The 22,419-nt window shown below is 40.1% G+C and overlaps 1 protein-coding gene across 3 annotated transcripts in view; it reads left to right on the top strand.

Moving 5' to 3' along the window:
- IBTK (inhibitor of Bruton tyrosine kinase) overlaps positions 1-22,419 on the top strand; it is a 94,753-nt gene that overhangs the window by 45,507 nt on the left and 26,827 nt on the right. For all 3 annotated transcript variants that reach the window (XM_048845149.2, XM_048845150.2, XM_048845148.2), the window contains 9 exons: positions 488-584; positions 1,246-1,347; positions 2,359-2,476; positions 4,083-4,143; positions 5,768-5,895; positions 14,180-14,292; positions 15,025-15,173; positions 15,995-16,158; positions 19,444-19,536. In XM_048845149.2, the coding sequence (XP_048701106.2) occupies positions 488-584; positions 1,246-1,347; positions 2,359-2,476; positions 4,083-4,143; positions 5,768-5,895; positions 14,180-14,292; positions 15,025-15,173; positions 15,995-16,158; positions 19,444-19,536 (1,025 nt within the window). The remainder of the gene's footprint in view (positions 1-487; positions 585-1,245; positions 1,348-2,358; positions 2,477-4,082; positions 4,144-5,767; positions 5,896-14,179; positions 14,293-15,024; positions 15,174-15,994; positions 16,159-19,443; positions 19,537-22,419) is intronic.

Raw genomic sequence — 22,419 nt, 5'->3', positions numbered from 1 at the left:
CAAACATTCTTGGTACCAGTCCTGTGCCTGGGGCTCTGGGCTCAGCAGAGAAAAAGGACAACAAGCATGCCTTGTATTGAGACCTTTGGTGCTGCACAAGCAGGGCACTGCATCATGGGAGCATTCAACCACTAAGAGAACTATACACACAATTCCTGTACTGTCTACATCTAAGTTGACCACTAAGATGGCCTTGGTACCCGGAAGATGTCATGTCCCATATGGTCTCAGCGCCCCCCAAGTCATCCTCATAAGCATCGACTACTCTGATCAGAATAGACTTGCCAAAGCAGCATATAGCATCGGTATTGACAACTGAATAGGGTCCCATCCTTCAAACCCATCCAGTACTGCAGGAGTTCAGATTCTTGAGAGACCTACTTGTTTTGGAGGAACTGGAGTTTCCCGTGTAATTCCTTGTAATCACCTTTGATTTTTAAATGATCAGTTTTTGAAATTGTACTCTTCTTATCCCTTTTTCCTTTAGTCATCCTGTTGTGCAGCTCTGGAAATGCCAATCCATTCTGACATACTGCAGGTTATCCTGGATTACATCTATACAGATGAAGCTCCTGCAATAAAAGGTGCTGACAATATATTTGTTTCTGGAAATTGTAGAGTTGGGGGCATGAACAGCTGACAGCGAGTTTTTAAACGGAATAAATTTCAGCTTGATCTTTCAAATAATTCTGCTATTTTCATTTTAATAAACAAGGAAAAGACGCCTGAAGGGAGCAGAAAGTTTGGATATTATGCTCTACAGTGTGAACTCTTTCAAATTAGAGACATTTGTGTGTTATGGGGAAGTGGTACCGTAAGTACCACAATTAGATTACCTTTTTTACTAAAAAGATATATTGTATTGCCTTTTGAATCATATATGATGTTTGGTAAACCCCTACCAATATGATATCATTTTATACTTTGGAGTCAGTTGTAGTTTTACTGCAAGTGTTGTCTCCCGCCCCGACCTTCGTTTTGCTGAAGACATCATGATCAGCTGCTTTTTCCACAAGCACTTCTATGTTTTCTCTATGTTGCCCCTTTATATATAAGAAAAACTCCTTCTCTACAAGATTTGCAAAGCCACTACCATCTTGTCCTATTTTAAATCCCACTTCATAAGCTACCTATGCCATGACACCTACAAAGCACAGTGGAGCAAACTGGCCTTTGTTGAAACTTTTCTGAAGCATTTTTCACGTAACCAGTCATCTTTCTCATGCAACTTTTCTTCATTTCCAGACTCTCAAAATGTGGAATTTATTTGTAATGTTCTGGTGGTAGCAGACCAACTTCTTGTATCTCGACTGAAAGAAATGTGTGAAGTAGCCATTACTGAAAAACGTGAGTGTTTTACTATGTTTCTTAATGAAATGGCTGCCTTTTTTCATTTTGTTAAAATAAATCCAGTTGTTTAGAAGGTAAGTGTTTAAGCTTTTTTGTGAGTTGCAGTGTGACGCTGCTTAACTCTGGCTGTGGCTATGGGAATGAAGGCGCGAATCTCCAGTTCATGTCATAGTTCTCTCTTGCCTAGACATCTGTGGTCACCCCCCTTCAGACTGCCCAACATTCTAGAACTAAAATAATCTTCTTGGCCTGCAACTTCAATCATGTCACTTCACTTCAAGTATCTTTACCAGTTCTGGGTCTCTTACCTCATCAAATTCAAACTCCTTGTCCTCACTTTTTTAAGGCACTACACAATTTTTTTCATGTTTCTACCTAATTCCCATCTCATGTCCTTCCCTAACTCTTTTTTGTTGCTCTTTTTGTGCTTTCATACTTCTCTTGACAATGTCTTTTTGGGTGGAAATGCCTCCCTCTTCTAGCACACCAATCATCCTCCCTCTCCTTCATCTCTCTTCTCAGAATCTACTTGGCTTTCCTTGGTGACTTCCATTCCTGCCTTCTCTCACTACATCTTTTTCAGCTATAGAAAAATATTGGAGCTTAAGCTTTGTTCACAATATAAATTTATTCATGTTACTGTTGTTTTAACCTCTGTTTCTCACTCTCTTTGTCTGTTTGCTCCATTTTCAAAGCTGATCTGTGCTTAGATTGTAGGCTTTTCATAGCTGTGACTATCTTTTGTATTTCTGTAAAGAATCAGTCAAATTCACGCTACATAAGTATTTAATAATAATAGTGTTGCCTTGGGTGGAGTCAGGGCCACTTAAGCATTAGTGCTCCTGTCTAATGAAACAGGAAAAGGGTTTATTTTTATTCCTTTTTCATAACCTGATCTCTCCTCCCCTCCCCCCCCAATTCATACTGTATATCTTGATGTAATAAGTGATTACAGAACAAAATTGCAGTATGTTCTCTAGTTAAGTCTGTGATGTTTCTTCTTTCCAGTCACTTTAAAGAATGCTACTGAGCTGCTGGAGTTTTCAGCAACATACAGTGCTGAACAGTTAAAACTGTCCTGCTTGCAGTTCATAGGACTAAATATGGCAGCCTTGCTTGAAGCGAGGTAAGAGTGGATGTAGGTGTTACAGTATGCTTTGAACCATAAAAGTGAAATACTGCAAAAGTGTGGAACTGTTGGAAGAATCATCAGGAAATGTTACGAGTGATAGTTGAGAATGTAACCAAAAATCCTCAGCTGCAGTGGTATACATTTGTGCTGAAACTCTGTGCCCTATCTTGCAAGTTATGTATCTGTTTCACCTGTACTAGAACACATAATAAAGTGTTACTTCCGTAATCCTGAGGCAAAAAGAGCCTGTTCCAAAGCCCACTGAGTTAAGTTAGTAGGAATCTTTCCACTGATGTGGGCTTTGAATCAGTCCTAAGAATGGAGACCTGCAAGGTAGCTCTGGAAGACATTTCAAAATGGTTATAAATAGGGCTAGGTGAAATTTTTTCAGACAAAAATTTCAGTTTTTATTTATTCATGAACAACCCCAAATTTATCATTGTTTTCACCTGAGATTTTTTTTCAGGATCAGCATCAGAAAACTGTTTGTCCTTCCATCGCCCTCTATAACTTTAGCCGAGGAGCTAGGGGCACTTGCCTGGGATGTGGGAAACACAGGTTTGAATCCCTACTCTGGAGCAGGGACTTGAATCCCTCCTCTGAATCAAGCAGAGAAGATTTGAATCCACATCTACTACCTCCCAGGAGAGTGCCTTAATCACCAGGCTATCGAATCATTCTCACTCTGTCCCTCTATTTGGCCCAATTAATATTTGAGTTTTTATACGAAGTGGAACACCTTTAAAAGCAGAGATTGAGAGCAACCTACCCGAGAATAGCCTAGCACCTGGCAAGGAGAGATGTGTGTTTAAGTTCCTGTTTCAGAGTAGGGATTCAAACCTGAGTTGCCCACATCCCAGGCGAGTGCCCTGAGCTTTGGGCTACGTATTATAAGGGAGAGGGGGAGGAACATGCGTAGTTTCTTGAAGCTGGACCAAAACAAACTTTTTTCCAATTTGCTGACACAGGCCAAACATTTTTGGAACAGACTGTTTTCTGTGATTTTTTTTTTTTTTTTTCAATTTGCTGGTCGAACTAAAAATCCAGTTTGCTCAGCTCTAGCCATGAGCATCATGTTGGTATTTTTTACATACATGATTGCTGTTGCAGTTTCAGTGTAAACAATTTCTCTTTAAAATAATTGCTGTGTTCACACATGGTAGGTATATAATATGTTACAGGCAAGTAAATGGGATTAAAGCAAAGACCTCAATTTTTATTACCTGCAACAGTAATTTTACTTAAAGGGTTAATCTGCACCATATCCCAGACAAACTCTTTATGTAGCAAATTGATTAAAAAACTAAACAAAAACTTGCTTGTTAGAAGCTATGCAATGCCTTGGATTGTTAGACTGTATTGTAAAGGAGCCAAACAAGTAGGCAAAAGGTAGATGAGAAAGTAATTTAAGATTTGATGATCTAGCTAAAGTAGGATGTTAGTGCCCATCACCATAATATCTAATGCTATCACCTGTGCATATGTGTACCCCTAAACTGTAATTATTTGAATCCTATTGAACAAATATCTTGCAGTTTGAATCAAATGACTTAAAGTATGGTAAATGAGACCGAGGCTATAACTATCTATCTTGTTTTAGGACTCTAGATGTCTTAAGTGATGAAGTTTTGAGGGACCTTTCTGTGTCTTACAGAAAAATGGTAAGCTATACCTAGGTCAGTGAAAATTGACTACTTTAAAAATGAACATTGAGTTAAGCTGATAAATGTGTGTCAGATGCTCATCAGGTGGGCAGTGGTCCTTTCAAAACATTAATCCAGAAATAAATTTAATCTATATTTTTTTAAATTTTTCTTTACTTTGGAAATTTTCTGATAGTTACACATTTATTACCACTGCAACATGCATAATTCTGTGTTCCATTAAGACTATCAGTCATATGCATTTAATGGTATTAATGGCACCACAAAACATATGTTCTAAATTGGCTTTAGTAAACAAACGAGTGTCGGGTAATTCTATGCAGAGGAAGAATTTGTGGTGTGGGGGGGAAGAGGTAACACTCATTTTTAGTGGAATTGGTAGCTTCCAAGAGTATCTAATTCTGCTTTCCTGTTCTAATATCAGTAGGGCAGTGTAGGAAGAATTAATATTAAGTGAAACAAAAGAAATGAGTGAAACTTTGCCAGTAAGCAAGGGAGAGTCAGCATACAGTATAAACTATTTTTCTTCTTTAATACTTAAATGGTAAGAGACTGTGATTGGGCATAAATCTGTGCCATTCTTCTATGAAGTATCCTAGTCAGTTTTTAAATTAAGTTCTGAACCTCTACGTTTTCTTTAAAAGAATTAAAGAACGTGTAGATGTGGCAGTGTTTGTGTGTATGCTTTTTTTTTTTAATTATCAATTTCCTTTGTCTTGTAGGCTGTAATGCATAATGGTGATAATACCTGGATTCTAAAATTATGTATTCAAGTGATTATAATCTGGTACAGAGGTTCTCAAATTGCAGTCCGCGGGTCACCAGTGGTCCGTGAGCTCCATTCAGGTGGTCCGCAGATAGATCTCTCTAAAGTGTACACCTGGGTGGCCACACATGAGAGAATGAAGGGCCACCCACTTAATTAGCGGAGTCACACAGGCATGGCTCTGCTAATTAGGTGCCTGGATCCTGGAGAAGATGCACATGTATGGTGAGCTAGTGGCCTTGGGGGGAATAGGGGGTAGGTGGGAGGAGGAAATGGGGTGAGAAGAGGGAGTGGGGGGAATTCGGGACTTACAGGGCTGTGGTGGCCAGAGAAAGGGGTGACTTTCCCTATCTCCAGGGCTGCTGCTGCCAGGGAGAGATGGCCCTCCTCCACAGCCTCAGCTCTGTGGGTGCTGTGGCGGGGGAGAGACCTTCCTCCTTCTCAGTCATAGCTTGGGGGCTGCCATGAAGGGGGAGAGAGGGAGAGACCCCCCTCTTTCCCAGCCCCAGCTCAGGGGCTGTTGCAGCAGGGGAGAGAGGGCACATCCATCACATTAGAAAGGGAAGATATGAAAATGAGTTGTGTGCTTTTATTTCTAGAACAAAAAAAGTTAATTATTATTAAGGTTTTTTTAATGAGGTACTTTTATCCAAAGCACGTTACAATAGTTAGCTAATGGTACAAACAACATTTGGAAAGATCGTTAAGTGGTCCGCTGAGACCCTCAGCAATTTTCAAGTGATCCGTGAAAAAAAAAATTTGAGAACCACTGATCTGGTACTTCTGCAAGAAATAGTTTGCTTTCTGCTATACAGCTTAAGAGGATCAGTGTAACATTAACTCTTGATATTTCAGATTCCAGCTATGGTCAGGAGAGTGATTACTCCATATCAAGATGGACCTGACATTAGCTCTTTGGAGCCTGATGACAGAGAAAACTTTGTCTTTTTGAAAGAAGAAATGAATACAGAACTAACATCTCAGTAAGTCTTATGTTTTCTTCCTTTGATTGCTGAAATAGTTGGCCTCTGTAGTTCTTGGCATTCATCACTCCAACCAAGTGAACTACACATAGCAGTATCTTTCTTCTAGGATACCGATTTATCTCTCTTCACAGCTAAAAGTCAAGAGCATTGGTGGCACCAAACTTATAGAGTTAAAATACAAAAATAGAAGAAATGCAGGTTCCAAAATCTTTTTCAAAGTTAAAATGAGGTGAGCAAAAATGGCAAAAGGAGCAGTTCAGAATGATGTTTAGGCTGAGTGGAGATGAGGCTAGTTATGTAGCTGAGTTATGGAGTTATAATGAGCTGAGTTATGGGGCTCCTTGAAACTAAAGATAAGCGTAAACTTTAAATGGAGTGGGGATAATCCACTGAAGTGATTTGAGGAGGAAGAGGAGATGATATCAAAAAGAGAACTTCTTTGATTGGGAGTGAGGTGACAGTGTTTGAGTGGATTGTAGTTGGAACAGAAAGATGGGAGTGTAGGTGGCTGGAGAGGAGAGTGTTAAAGTAACCAAAGCATGAGAAATAGGGAGTAGGAGGGGAATTAACAAATTTTTAGAGACTAGAGCAGGGGTAGGCAAACTTTTTTTGGCCCAAGGGCCATACTGGGGTGCGAAACTGTGTGGAGGGCCGGTTAGGGAGGGCTGTGCCTCCCCAAACAGCCTGGCCCCTGCCCCCATCCGACCCCTGCACTTCTCCCCCCCCAGCCCACAATTGCCTCCCTCCCCCCCCCGCTCCTTGTCCCCTGACCGCCCCCTCCCGGTACCCCTTCCCCGACCGCCCCCCCGCCCGGGACCTCACCCCCCTGAACCTCTTCCCCATCCAACCGCTCCCTGTCCCCTGCCTGCCCCCCGGGACTCCCTGTCCCATATCCAACCCTCTGGCCCCCTTACCATGCTGCTCAGAGCAGCATATCTGGAGCCGCGCTGCCCAACCGGAGCCAGACGCACTGCCCTGCATGAGCGTGCAGCCCCGCCACCCAGAGCGCTGCCCACGCAGCGGCATCACTACAGGAGAGGGGGAACAGCAGGGGAGGGGCTGTGGGCTAGCCTCCCCGGCTCGGAGCTCAGGGGCAGGGCAGGACAGTCCTGTGGGCCGGATGTGGCCCGCGGGCCGTAGTTTGCCCACTTCTGGACTAGAGGAAGAAGTGGCAAGATCTGCTGGATCTTGAAATTGGAGAAGATTTTAAAATGATTCCATATTGTGGGGTTGTGTAGCAAGATGTATGGTGGTGCAATTAACAAAAAGGGTTCAAGAGCAGAAGGCTTTGAAGGAGACATGATAAACCCAGTTTTAGACTTGCTGGGTCCAGGAAGAGGTGTCAGAGGCAGGCACAGATCTATGACTAGATGGAGCATGAGAGATCATGGGTAGAAGGGGATGCATTTGGCATTCAAGTGGTAGTAGAAGCCATGGGAACAAATAAGATCACCAAAGAGAGAGGCGAGGATATCTATTTAATATTCTATGGAAAACCTGCATTTAGAAACAATGTTTAAGAAACCAAAATTAATTATAGTTGAGGGCTGGAGAAGTTTACATCTGCTGTACTGTATTAAAGTTCAATGTAAGAGAAATTTTGTTTGCAAATGAGCCTCATACTACACGCTTTTAAAAAAAAAATTGTGGCTTTTTTCCCCTCTAAAAGGTTAATAAGCTTTTTCCCTCTGATGTCTGATCAGACTGACCTTCGCTTTTTCAGAGCTCTCTGTGCAGTGAAATGTGGTAGACCCCTGCTAGTTTCTTTTCTCCTACCACTCATTCTGACTGGTGGCACTGTTAGTAGAACTGTAGGAGGTGAAGTCAGGTGTATGCATAGAGAGCAGCTAGATCAGGGGTGGGCAAACTAAGGCTCAGGGGCTGCATCCGGCCCTCCAGACATCTTAATCTGGCCCTTAAGCTCCTGCCAGGGAACAGGGTACCTGCTTCACACGGCACCTGGAAGCGGCAGCATGTCTCTCTCTCCTCCCCCCCCCCCCCCCGCTCCTATGCATAGGGGCAGCCAGGGGCTTCCACAAGCGTCGCCCCACCACAGCTCCCGTTGGCTGGGAACCATGGCCAATGGGAGCTGCAGGGGTGGCACCTGCGGACGGGGCAATGCGCAGAGCCGCCTGGCTGCACCTCCATGTAGGAGCCAGAGGGGGGACATGCCACCACTTCTGGGAGCTGCTTGAAGTAAACGCCCCCCCAGAGCCTGCAGCCCTGATCCCCATCCTGCCCTCTGAACCCCTTGGTCTCAGCCCGGAGCACCTGCACCCCCAACCCCTCATCCCCACCCCAGAGTCCGCACCCCCAGCTGGAGCCTCTCCCCGCACCCCAACCCTCAATTTCATGGGCATTCATGCCTGTCATACAATTTCCATACCCAGATGTGGCCCTCAAGCCAAAAAGTTTGCCCACCCCGACCTAGATGTATGGAGTTCTGTGCAGCCACTACAAAGGCATTGGGCTCTTATTATCCTATTGTAGCTTATGTAGCTTTCGTGTGCTTCAGTTAACTCCAGTATTTTTGCAAGTAGCAAATGGGAATCATAGGAAGAAGTGACGTGAGGCTGAATGAACAGAATTTGTGAATAATAAAAAAATAACACTTTTCAGCAGTTGATTTCAAAGTGCTTTACAGAGGTGGTTGGCATCATTACTACATTTTACAAAAAATGAGGAAACTGAGGAACAGAGGTGAAGTGACTTGTTCAAGGTCACCTAATAGGTTATTAATAGAGCTTGGTACAGAATTAATGTCTCCTGAAAGTCTGGTGCATATCCACTAGGCAACACTACCTCCTACTGCATAACACCTTTTATGTATTTTCCAGCAGAGTATGTGGAGAAGAGTAGTAGACCTTTTATGATAACTGTAAGAACTGAGAATTCAAGAATTGTTCAAAAATAATACTAAGCATCTCTAAGTCACCTTCTGTCAGAGGGTTTCAAACCACTTACAGAAATGGATTTCAATGCCACAACTTTGAGATAAATATGCATATTCCCCATTTTCAATTTCTGGAAACTCAGTCACAATTAAGTGATTTGTGGAGCTGATTAAAAATTTTCAAAAATCAAATTTTTTTTATGCATTTCTGTTGGAAAATTTTGCTTTCTAAGTCAGCTATAGTTTCTTGTATGCAAAGGAAACTAGGAATAGAACAGTTCTTGTCTCCTAGTCCTATTTCTTTTAATCACAAAACCATTTTTCCTCCTTTGTCCCTCCTATGTCATTGTACTCTTCTTTGTATGTGATCTTTGACTGAAGAGTGTGTATGCATAACATCACTTGCATATCTTCCACCAGTCTTAGATAATTTTTTCTAGATTCCCTCTTGCTGCTTGCAGTATTCCACAGAAGCACTGGTAATATTAGCATATACAATGGTGTCAAATAATGCTTGATAAGGACAAAGCATCGGGTCTTTGGCAGACCCACTGAATCCTGCAGTACTCCATAGGGTCCCATGAACCGTGCTGTGAGAAACAACGTTTTTTTAACTGGCTGTATTATGTATATAGCTTTTTTAAAAAAGCTGCTGATCTAGAACGTTGGCAAACCTGTGTTCAAATAATTTATTAAACACCTGTTTGAATATTCTAAAGTTTTTCTCTTTGGAAAATACTGAAAGAAGAAGTAAGCACCATGGATGCAAATAATGCTGCAGCATACCACATTTAGATGGAAGAGGAACATAACAAATCTTCCAAGTTTTGACACATTAGAATTGGGTAGTTAGTGCTTTTAAAATTCATACTACACAGTTAATCAGTAGTCACATTCCTGATTATCTTCCACTTGAGGCTCCAGAAATGGTTTAATTAAACCCTAAGTCGTACCACCCAGTGCGTGTTTCAGGAGCAGTGAAGAAGATTAAAATTATGAATATATAATATACTTTAAAAATCTGTTATACGTCACTGTCGTGTAGGAGCCTGGATAAAATAGGCAATATAGGAAGAAGAATGATTGGCTAAGATTAAAACTGTATAATCCAGTGTAACAACAAAGGTATATTACATTTGCTAATTGTTGCAACAGTGCAAAAAGTTTTGGCCCTTTTTGGGAGGCTTGACTTTTTGTCTTAAAGTCTCGCAAAGTACCTAAGCCTTATCAGGAGTCCACGACAACTGTTTCATTGTGTCCTTTACTTTATTTCATTCTTGGACCTTTTAAAGTACATTATTACAATTGTTATGTGTGAAAGAACAATAGAAATTCTATGAAATAGGAATACTGTAGTCAGTTATGGGTCACGTAACTCTTTAATTTTGGTACAATAAATAAAAGCTGTTTGGATTTTTTCCCCCCACTTTTTCCAGTTGTTTGACTAAGGATAAGCATCCTGTCTACATGACTGTTTAGAAGCTATACTACCAGTGTAATAACATAGTTATTTTGGAGACCATGTTTGTACTGGTTTCAGAGTAGCAGCCGTGTTAGTCTGTATACGCAAAAAGAAAAGGAGGACTTGTGGCACCTTAGAGACTAACCAATTTATTTGAGCATAAGCTTTTGTGAGCTACAGCTCACTTCATCGGATGCATTCAGTGGAAAATACAGTGGGGAGATTTATATACATAGAGAACATGAAACAATGGGTGTTACCATACACACTGTAAGGAGAGTGATCAGGTAAGGTGAGCTATTACCAGCAGGAGAGCGGGGGGGCGGAGAGGAGGGAACCTTTAGTAGTGATAATCAAGGTGGGCCATTTCCAGCAGTTGACAAGAACGTCTGAAGAACAGTTGGGGGGAGGGGAATAAACAGGGGGAAATAGTTTTACTTGTGTAATGACCCATCCACTCCCAGTCTTTATTCAAGGCTAAGTTAATTGTATCCAGTTGGCAAATTAATTCCAATTCAGCAGTCTCTCGTTGGAGTCTGTTTTTGAAGTTTTTTTGTTGAAGAATTGCAACTTTTAGGTCTGTAATTGAGTGACCAAAGAGACTGAATTGTTCTCCGACTGGTTTTTGAATGTTGTAATTCTTGACGTCTGATTTGTGGCCATTTATTCTTTTACGTAGAGACTGTCCAGTTTGGCCAATGTACATGGCAGAGGAGCATTGCTGGCACATGATGGCATATATCACATTGGTAGATGTGCAGGTGAACGAGCCTCTGATAGTGTGGCTGATGTGATTAGACCCTATGATTGTGTCCCCTGAATAGATATGTGGACACAGTTGGCAACAGGCTTTGTTGCAAGGATAGGTTCCTGGGTTAATGGTTCTGTTGTGTGGTGTGTGATTGCTGGTGAGTATCTGCTTCAGGTTGGGGGGCTGTCTGTAAGCAAGGACTGGCCTGTCTCCCAAGATCTGTGAGAGTAATTGCTCATTCTTCAGGATAGGTTGTAGATCCTTGATGATGCATTGGAGAGGTTTTAGTTGGGGGCTGAAGGTGATGGCTAGTGGCGTTCTGTTATTTTCTTTGTTGGGCTAGTCCTGTAATAGGTAACTTCTGGGTACTCTTCTGGCTCTGTCAATCTGTTTCTTCACTTCAGCAGGTGGGTATTGTAGTTGTAAGAACGCTTGATAGAGATCTTATAGGTGTTTGTCTCTGTCTGAGGGGTTGGAGCGAATGAGGTTGTATCATAGAGCTTGGCTGTAGACAATGGATCGTGTGGTGTGGTGTGGTGTGGTCTGGGTGAAAGCTGGAGGCATGTAAGTAGGAATAACGGTCAGTAGGTTTCCGGTGGTGTTTATGTGACCATTGCTTATTAGTACTGTAGTGTCCAGGAAGTGGATCTCTTGTGTGGACTGATCCAGGCTGAGGTTGATGGTGGGATGGAAATTGTTGAAATCATGGTGGAATTCCTCAAGGGCTTCTTTTCCATGGGTCCAGATGATGAAGAGGTCATCCATGTAGCGCAAGTAGAGTAGGGGCATTGGGGGATGAGAGCTGAGGAAGCGTTGTTCTAAGTCAACCATAAAAATGTTGGCATACTGTGGGGCCATGCGGGTACCCATAGCAGTGCCGCTGATTTGAAGGTATACATTGTCCCCAAATGTGAAGTAGTTATGGGTGAGGACAAAGTTCAGCCACCAGGTTTGCCGTGACATTATCAGGGATACTGTTTCTGAGGGCTTGTAGTCCATCTTTGTGTGGAATGTTGGTGTAGAGGGCTTCTGCATCCATAGTGGCCAGGATGGTGTTATCAGGAAGATCACCGATGGATTGTAGTTTCCTCAGGAAGTCAGTGGTGTCTCAAAGATAGCTGGGAGTGCTGGTAGCGTAGGGCCTGAGGAGGGAGTCTACATAGCCAGACAATCCTGCTGTTAGGGTGCCAATGCCTGAGATGATGGGGCATCCAGGATTTCTAGGTTTATGGATCTTGGGTAGCAGATTGAATATCCCAGGTCGGGGTTCCAGGGGTGTGTCTGTGCGGATTTGTTCTTGTGCTTTTTTTCAGGGAGTTTCTTGAGCAAATGGTATAGCTTCTTTTGGTAACCCTCAGTGGGATCAGAGGGTAATGGCTTGTAGATAGTGGTGGTGGAGAACTGCCTAGCAGCCTCTTGTTCATATTCCAACCTCTTCATGATTACGACAGCACCTCCTTTGTCAGCAACAGCGTACTTAGCTGTTTTCCAGTCATGCTACTGTTTTAACAGAATTAAGAGTAGTTTTATTAAGACACCAAAGGTTACCATTTGGTTCAGTGTGCTCATTATTGTACCATTTCAGTAGATCACACGGATCTTGTTCAATGCTACCCTGAATATCTGCATAGGTTGCATATGCTTACTCAGTGGGGCTCTCTGTCTCTCACTAGTGGTGGTTTGGCCACAAATAGAGGTTTGAATCTGCTAATGGCTTTAAGCTCACAGACTTAGATGTTTTAGCTTAGGCAGTTGAGACACATAGTTTTCGATCTAGAAAGCTCAGCAGGGTAGATAAAAATCAGTGATTTCTTTAAAAAAAATAATTAAAATTAAAAATGGATTTTTTAAAACCAGATTTTTCAAAAACTTTTTAAAATTGTTTCTTTAAAAAAAATGTGTTCAAAATGAAATGTGAATTAAATACAAAATGTTAAGTTCCAAATTTATTATAGTCTCTCAAAACATTTTAAATAAAAAAATAAATATGCTGAATCCATGAGTCTCCATCAAAAACTTTGAGTTTAAAGGCTGCTTTTCTGTATAAAGAGAGAATCGGGGGAAAATGTCTAACTTGCGAGGTCAGGCTTTATAATTATGGTACAGTGGGGTCACTAAGTAACGTAGTAGACAGTCTCTTGAAAATGAGACATAGATGAGTAGAAACCTAAGCTCTATTCACTTTCACTTAAATAAATTTGAAATTTTCCCCAGGCTGATCTGAAATAATCAGTTTAACTAACTGACTTCAGTTAATACCTGTTTAGTAAATTATTTAGTTGTAAATGTGAAACATGTTTTGCTGGGAGAAGTTTATGTATCCACAACATTTATGATGGTTTTGTTAAACAAACAAACTTTTTTTTTATTAAAATTCCAGTTACCATTAGAATGCTGCTGGACACAAATCATGAGCAAAAAGTTAATTATCTAGTAAACAAGTGACATCACCATTTTCTAACCTACTAAAATGTACAGTTAATAAGAATCTGAAAATATTAAGCTATATAATTACTTAAATAAATGTATATACTTACATTATACCATCTAGGTAGCAAAAAGATGTACCAAATCTAGTGTAAAGGCTCTATTTAGTTGTAAATAAACATGTTTTAAAGGTGTTATCAACCAATGAGAAAGCACCTTTCTTTAGAAAATAACTGAAGAACAAATGGAAAAGTTGACTAATATCACCTCTTTAAATTGAGGTTTTCTCCTTGGTGATTTATATCACTTTGATTTAAATCAGTCAACTCTGAATCTGAGGTTCAGTCTCCATTGCTGTGACTCACCTATGGACATCTTTTGGCTCCAGTCAAGTACCTTTTCTTACAATTACTCTTTTACCATCTCCATTTACTTAGATCTTACATGTAAGGAGTGCTAAATCCACCACACGCTAGTTCAAAAGTCCATATCTGGTTTAATGAACATGCAAGTGTCAAGACTATATGAGAAGAAAAGCTTAATATTAATCTTGATATATCTACCTCGCCAGTACTGTAGTTTAGTTTGACTTGTCATGCTCATGCATACACTCTTGATGCAATATACATAATCATAACTGCTGCTAACAACCCAGTCTATAAATAAGTTTTCATATTGTCTGAGTGATTTAACAATATTAACTTTGTTATTTCTAAAGACTTCTCAAATATAAAAATTTTCTGCATAGGGAAGCTCTTCTCAAAAAGGCAAAAATGAAGGCTAAAAAGAAGCCACGAAGACGATCAGACAGCTCTGGAGGATATAATCTTTCGGATATTATTCAGAGTCCACCCTCCACAGGTTAGTGGCAAATGAACTTTCGGGCATCACAAAGTCTAGCATCAACTTTAATATGAAATACTATACTCTGCTATCTGTTCATCTTTAGAAGAATTTCTTACTTAACACACAACTTTTTTTGTAAATGTTCAGTATGGATTATAATGGTTTATTTTTGAATTATAGAATTAAGTGATACTGTTTTTTCTTCCCTTTTTAAAGGGATATAACTTTGGCCCCAAACTTAATTTTTAGGAAAACAAGCCTTTTATAAAACTAAGACTAAAGGACATTTTTTCCATGGTTTTTTTGTTGTTGTTGTTTTGTAACTTAAATGTTCCCCTGTAATGTTGGCAGCCCAAACATTGAATCACTACTTGAAACCCTGAAAGAAAATGACTGGAATCTGATTAGCCTGTTGTTCATTGTCCAGTTGGTGAGAAATAGAAAAAGTAAATGCATGCATTCCTTTTTCAAGCAAATAGTTTGTGTGAATCAGATTAGAGAAAGGAAGAGAAGGGGGAGCTATTTTATTCTGCTCCATGATGCTTGAAAATTGATGGTTACCTGCAACTGTATAGGATTATGTAATGAACTACCCTTTTTAGTTTTATATTTATAGTTTTATAATTGTCTAATGTTCAAAATATGATGCCACCTTCCAGGTCTGTATATTTTCTTATATAAGCATTGTATAACAATCCTGCTTTTCATGTTATAGTTCTATGTTCTATTCTTATCCAATACTTTTAGGCTTAATAAAATTGGATAAGGCTAACTCTGTGGAGTCGCTTCCAGAATTGCTGACATCCGATTCTGAAGGTAGTTATGCAGGAGTGAGTAGTCCCAGAGACTTACAATCCCCTGACTTCACAACAGGATTTCAAGCAGATAAAACTGAGGTATTTTGGTTCCTAAAAATCTTTTTTTCTTTTTTTTTTAATTTTCTTATCTTAATGTTTTATTGCCTTTCTTTGTGTAATTTAAAAAAATTCAAACCTTGATTTTTTTGGTGCCTTTAGAAAGACAGTTTAGTCACATTCTCATCCTGAAATATTAAAATAAACAACAAAAATCCTCTGTGGTTTTAATAGATAGTGCTGATATTTTGTTTATGTATGGTATCAGGAGTTTTTAAACACCATGTTTCGTTTTATACCCCTTTTGTTTTTTGAAATTTTCAACTCTCTGATGTCTTAGACTTATATTGTTTAAAATCCCTACCTCATATTTATCTGAAAGAATAAAGGAACCTCAGATTTAGCAAAATAAAGCTAATTTTCTTAGCCTGATGTATTTGGTAAAAAGATTACTGGCGAGGATAATTTTAAGAGTGTAATTAAAGAGAGGATTTATAAAGAGAAATTAAGTTCACAAGAATTGAGACTAATTCATATCTGTGTGCATGTTAGTGTCCAGTATCAAAATTGTTATTTTAGACCTGTAACAAATCTCTAGGAGTAGTAGTATACTAGTTTATCTAGTAATGTATTTGAACATAGTTCTAAGGTCATTCTTGTTTTTTGATGGATGCTGTCAATTAAAAATAATATAAATAATGCAGATTGAGCTGGGATTAATTAAAATACATCTGATGCTTCTGATATTACATGTAGAGCCTCTTCATGTATACTTTAATATTCGCAACTTATGTCACTTCTAACATCACCCTTTTCTAAATGGGGAAAAAACCCTGTTTCAATAGAATTCTTTTATGTTTCAGATGAAAGACAAAATGTATGTTCAGAGTATAAAAGCCCCACATTCTAATAAAGAGATGAAATTATGTGAGGGATCATCAGCTCTGAAACAGTCTGTTCCACAGTCTATTCCCAGTGTTAAAAACAACTCTGCAAGCTCTCCAAGTTGGGTTGCTACTTCTTTCAGGTACAATAAAATTTATTGTAAATAATTAGCTGACAAGTACTGTGCTTTCCATTTGGTAAAAGATAGTGAACATTAGTAGTTTAATATTCTTGCTTCTTTTCAAAGTGAAAAGTTAACTGTGTTTAAATTGATCGTATGATACCAGCAACACTTGACATGTTGGCTAAGGATGTTGGCTTTCTTTTTGCAAATTGATATGCTTGCTTTCTCTTGAATAATAAAGAACCATTAGATACATCTTAAAAGGGACACTGTCTCAAAGGGTTTTAAAATTTTAAAGTAGCTCTTTCTGTTAATTGGATCCTTTACTCCTCCATCCTTCAATTAAAAAATAGTACTACAGTATTGTGAGGTAACCATTCATTTTACAGTAGTGTTAGTGCAGCAATTGGGGTTGTCACTGTAGTGTACCCTTTTTTTGAGAGGATGTTTGACAAACAATTTTGAACATTATTGCGTTTATAGGCAGTTTAAGGTCAAATTTGTTAGCTTCAGCCTCCTACATTAATAAAAATAGATTCCTAATGTAGTTCTTCTAGTATTTTATCTACATGGATCTCACTGTACGTGTGTGCGCCCTGTGTACATGAGCTTGGATTCTTTTGTTCAGCAGCATCTGTTGGGTTTCTGCCTGTGCCCCCCATCTTCCACTTCCGAGGAGGGCAGAAGGGGAAAAGCAGCTTCAGACACCACTTGTTTCCTTACCACACATGGCAGTGAGATGGTGTGTGGTATCTGACTGCTTCCCTGTAGCTTTCTTAGAATAGGTTTAGTGGTTTTTTCATTCCCAAAGAGGGGACTTTTTGTTTTGAAGTCTCACCTTGGCACCAATGTGGTGGTCTGTTGGCTTAAGTTAAGTCTCCAGGTTTTAAAATCTACCCTGCCTGTGAGGCAGCTATGCCTTTAAATGATGGACATACTAAATGCCTTTTTTGTCTAAGGGAAGGTCATAAATGTTCAATCTGTAGATATTTTTCTTGTGCAAAATGCCTGTGATGCCTGACTGAAATTATTTTTTATGGAGAACTCTGAGGAGTGATTCTGACTGAGGTCCTGCCTCGAAAGCAGTTGTTCTGAAGTCAATTTCAAATTAGTGCTCCAGCTACAAGAGATGCTATCTCAGGAGCTAAGGGTTCTTCTGGCACTAGGAGATCTTGTGTTTCAGTGAAGCGTTCTGGACCTTCACTGCAGTCCTCCTTCAGGTCAGTCAGTGACTTCTGCTGCCCAGGGTAAGAAGGTGTAGAGAACTTCAGCTGATGCTTGGCAACAGTCATTGTCCCTAATACTGGCCAAGAAGAGGCCATTCTTCTGACTTGTCCAAATCTGCTCCCGGTAAGCCTGACAAGCACTGGAAATCTTCAGTGACTTGACTTGCAGTCCTCTGCACAGGCCGGTCTCAATAACTGAAGATCCTATCTCAATACCAATGACATTTGGTATAGTCTGACTTAAAATCTTAAGTACTATGTTGTAGTAAAAATGTTCCATCTGCTGATGGATAGTACTGTTTTGTATAGTACCATCTTCGTCAATACCTTATTCCTGTACATTCAGCTGAATGTGAGCTTCCAGGGCTACGCTGTGGCCAATAGGCCTAATGCATTTCTTGAATGCATAAACGGAGAAAGTTTTATGTAGGAGTAGGGAGGTTATTTTACATCTATATTTGGCACTGGTGGGACTGCTGCAGGAATACCACATCCAGTTCTGGGATCCACACTTCAAGAAGGATGTTAAGTTGGAGAGGGTTCAGAGAAGAGCCACGGGAATGATTAATTATAGTGATGCTGTGTGGCAGCATTGTCTGATGGAAGCATAATGCTGAAGACAGCCTACTTCCTCATTCAGTGGCATAGACTGTATCCCTGTAATATTTTTTGTTCTTAAGTTAGTTGATATATACTCCCAACTGTAGCTGTATCTCAACATAGTTTTTCTCTGGGAATTACCTTGGGTTTTAAAAATTATTAAATTTTGTACATAAACTCTAAATGAGAAACTGAAAGAATTCTACCAAGTGATACTACATATCTTCAAGTCACTTAAAAATATCAAGCTTAAATCACTTTTTTAATGTTTTACTTTTTAAGGGCAGAGTCACTGAGACACCGAAGCAGCCTACACAAGCTATTAATCTGGTTTAAGCTGCCTTGCATTGCCAGAGGAGCACAAAGCAGCAAATTAAGGGTCACACTGACTTGCGGTTGGTTTGGAGTCTTGTATTAGACTATGCTGTCTGAAGGGAGGACAAGGAGAACTCTGTCCAAGGGTCCCGGTGTTTCTCTGTGATTTGAAATGCCTCCCGCATGCGCCTGCCTCATTTCCCCCGACAGTGATGTCAAAGCACAGTGGAACCAAGACAGCAGTGCCGTGGGGAGCCTTTCAAGCAGTAATGCCCTAGGTTATCCTGTGGCTTTGGAACTTTTAAGGAGCTGTGACAATTGGGCCAAGTAATCCTACCAATGAAAACTCTTCACCCAGGTGTCCAATTTCTTTCATACCCCCAATTCATTAAAACAGCTAGCATTGTTACATACAAATCAGCTGTAAAGGGATGCTGGTGGCTGAATTAGCCCATCACAGTGGCCCCACTTAAGAGTTGTAGCCTATATAATTGTAGCAGTTAAATTAGCTATGGTATGAACGTTGAATTTGTTCAAATGTAGCATATAACAAGGTTTCAGTTTTAACTATAAGGAAAGTTTGAAGTGTCTGCGTTGTTTTAATAAGATCATTTGGAGAAACATGATATTAATTTTCTCTTATAAATTTAAGGATTTACTTGTAAATTCTTAGAAAATTCACACTGTACTCAGAGTAAGTGCTGTAATTTGGGAAGGGGGAGGGATAACAAATATTTTCCATACAAAACAATAAGGTTTAATCGCTTCTTTAAGTGTAAAGTGGAATTCTGCCTTAACTGTGGAGTTGTGACCAGTGTCTCCATAATATTTAAGTTACTAGCCAACTACTGAACAAGTTTCCTAATTTTAAATATCTTATTTACAATGGCTTTTAAAAAGTAAATCACACTTTGCCTCTTGTTTCACATTGTAATGAATCTTGGAAGTATTTTTGTGTATTCTGTATATACACATATAGAAAATTTTTTTTTTTGGTCAGAAACATTCTATTTGAGGTTTGCCATAATTGAGGAAATAGACATACGATGGTACCCGGATGTATAATTTAAGTATGACGTAGAAGATTTCAGTGAAGTTTGGAAACTGTGGAATGTAAGTAAAAATGAATGCCTTGAAAGGTAATTTTTTATTTTTCATTCAGCCCTGCCAGCCCTCCTGCTGTGGATCTAAGAACCATCATGGAACTTGAAGAAAATATGCAGAAGTGTGGAACTATGCCAAAGACAAATGCAGGGTTGGTAAAAAACCAATATCTATAAAAAAGGAGAGATGTTGAAGAATAGGCCATTATGGATTTACTTAGCGGTTCAGATGGTTTGAGATTTAAAAGAAGAAAAAAATCTTCTTGTCCTTTTTTGTGTTTGCACAGCTTTGTTTATTCATTTTGTTATGGATTTCTGTGCATGCATTTAAAATGAACATCTCTGTCTGCAGTGGCCTGATTTATCTAGTTAGTGCAGAACCTTTTGTTGGACTCTGGAGACATAAATGGAAAGATTAATAAAATAACAGATCATATGTGGGATCAGTGGCCTAGCTGGCCAACCTTTCTGCTCTCTGTCCATCCCCACTCAAAAATAATCTAAATTTCCATCTGGTTGCTCTCCGGGTATCATTTGTTTCATACCACCTCCTCCAGCCTCCCCAGTTGCATGGTATTTTCCCAAAGAGTACCACTGGTGTGGATGGGGGAGAAGATTTCAGTGCAGATTGGACATTTTGCAGGATTTTTTTTCCCACATACTAGCCTGAATGACACCCTTCTGTGGATTTTAGGGAGCTAACACAAGATAGAATGAAATAAGAAGACCATTTTGGAAACAAAACTCATGGTAAAGCAAGACATCAGACCAGAAACACTCAGCAAAACTGCACCTACAAAACCAAAAATTTAGTGGTTTTTTTGAAGTCATCGGCCACATGTGGCAGTGCTCAATGATTCTGCCTTCATCAGAGAAAGGGGAACATCCTGGGCAGCCTCCACCATCTCGCTATGAGGATCAATGTGACAGTGTAATGTCTGGAGGAAGTTCTCATTCCTTGTATGCCCAAGCAAGCAACTGACTTCTCTTCCACCCTAAAAACACGAAAACCACCCAACATATAGACTTCTAGTGTTTCAAGTGGCCTCTACATATTCCACTTTGTGCTATGCTATTGGCACTTTTGGTGCCAAGATGTAGAATCTTGTGAAGAGCAGTGTCCCTTGGGATGCATCCCACTTTCCCATCGTGGAGGACTCTGAAAGTACAAAAAGGGAGAGAGTCCCAATTACCCTTCAGTTTCTTAACGGCTGAAGAGTTTAGGATTGCCGTGTCCTCACTGGAGATATATAGAAACATAAAATAACCCTGAAATGGCAGAGTTGCCATTTCAGGGTTATTTTTTGGTTAAATTATGAGTCAGCTGTCCTCTTTTTCTTTAAAAAAAAAAAAAAAAAAGGTGCCTGGTATCTGGACCCACACAAAGTGAGAGAGCTGCCTCCGACATCTCTGCTGATGAGGGGAGGGTCCATAGGCCCAGTTAACTAAGTTTGGCATTAAGTCCAGCATTGACTTAAGAGAACTGCTCACTTAAGTGGCTCTTTATCTGCCTTGAAGCAATGTCCAAGTCCCTAGATGACTCAGCTCAGTGATTTTCTAGCGTACTCAATGAGAAACAGAAGTCCCTAAATTAGTCTGGTTCAGCCTAATTTGGTGCTGAAGATTTTGCAGTTTACTCTAAACCACATGCTAGAAGTATTCTGGTGCCAGCATTGGCAGTGTTAGGTCCTCAGATCCATCCATGTCAAAAGTCCGGTGCTGATAATCCCGCACCTTTGAGTACTAGTGAACTACTAGTTTTGAAGTTTTGCCTAATACCAAGAGCACTAATGTCCTTAGTTTCACCAGTTACTTTGGTGAACGGTTAGTTGAAGTGGCTCTCTACCCAGCTGTAGTGAAAATAGGATCTCCTAATCCATCTGAGTTAATGTAGCTTGTTGTCAACGGTACTAGATATTTGGCAGTCTGTTTCGCTATCACCTGTCAATGCTGGATCATTGGATCTGCATGCTTCTCCTATTTATGCATGATCAACTGCACATTGACAGGAGCCTCTCAATTTCCAGAGCAGCTTGTGTGTGTTTGGAGATTGTGGGGAGTGGACGCAACTCCTGACACCTTTGCAATGGAAGTCTCCGTTCCAGTCATATTGGGCTTCCTGGTGCTGCATCTTTGGCCCTTCAGCCTCAGACCTATTCTGCTATAGTGCTAGAAAGACCTCTGTGGGCCTTCATCCTTTCTTGAACTTGGTCATCTGTACTAGATACCTCAAAAGGGTTCTCATATTTTTTTTTTTTTTTTGTAAACTTACCTGAATGTGCACTCAGGTAGTCACAATGGCCAATGGAAAAATACTTAACGTGAAAGTTTCAGATTATCAACTGAGGATATATCCCAGCGAGTTTTCTTAATTCAGTGAACACCTATTGTCTCCAATTCTGCCTCAGGGTCAAACAAAACCCACTGTCATTGACCATACTCCTCTTTCTTACTGGAATCTGGAATTCTTCTGCCTTCCCTCTGATTCCATTGGTTGAGGAGGTCTGTCTGGGGGTCAGTCACAATGGATCCAAAAAGTTGTCCGTTGCCTTAATTGGTCTTGGCTCTTTCATCTTTGGACATCTTAGTTTTTTAGTACCACAAATCCTGTTTTCCATTCTCCTTGTTCTTTGTCTTAGACCTGGGGTGAAAGTATCCATTTGAGCCTGAATCTTCTCAGGTTGACAGCCTGACTTCTGAATTACTGAGTTGCTTTATGGGGAGGTTTATTCTGAAGTCTAGTAGATCCTGTTGAAAAACCAAGCAGACAAAAACTTTCTGCAGTAAATATCGAAGTTTCCCCATTGCAGTAGCTGAAGAGAATGAATCTGAGATGCTCTTCTCTTACTTTTGATATATTACACTTCAAACATTTGAAGAACTGTTTTGAGTTCTACGAGACTGAATTGGTTGTAATGTCAGCAACTACTGTCACATGCATGGGGGAATGGTACAGTCCTCTAGTTTTATGAAAGACTTACTCCATGTACTAGTAATGCTACCTGGAAGTTGTGATATCTGAGACACAGCAAATT

Source organism: Caretta caretta, chromosome 3, assembly GCF_965140235.1.
Source record: "Caretta caretta isolate rCarCar2 chromosome 3, rCarCar1.hap1, whole genome shotgun sequence".
NCBI lineage: Eukaryota > Metazoa > Chordata > Testudines > Cheloniidae > Caretta > Caretta caretta.
This window is presented reverse-complemented; position numbering and strand designations above follow the sequence as displayed.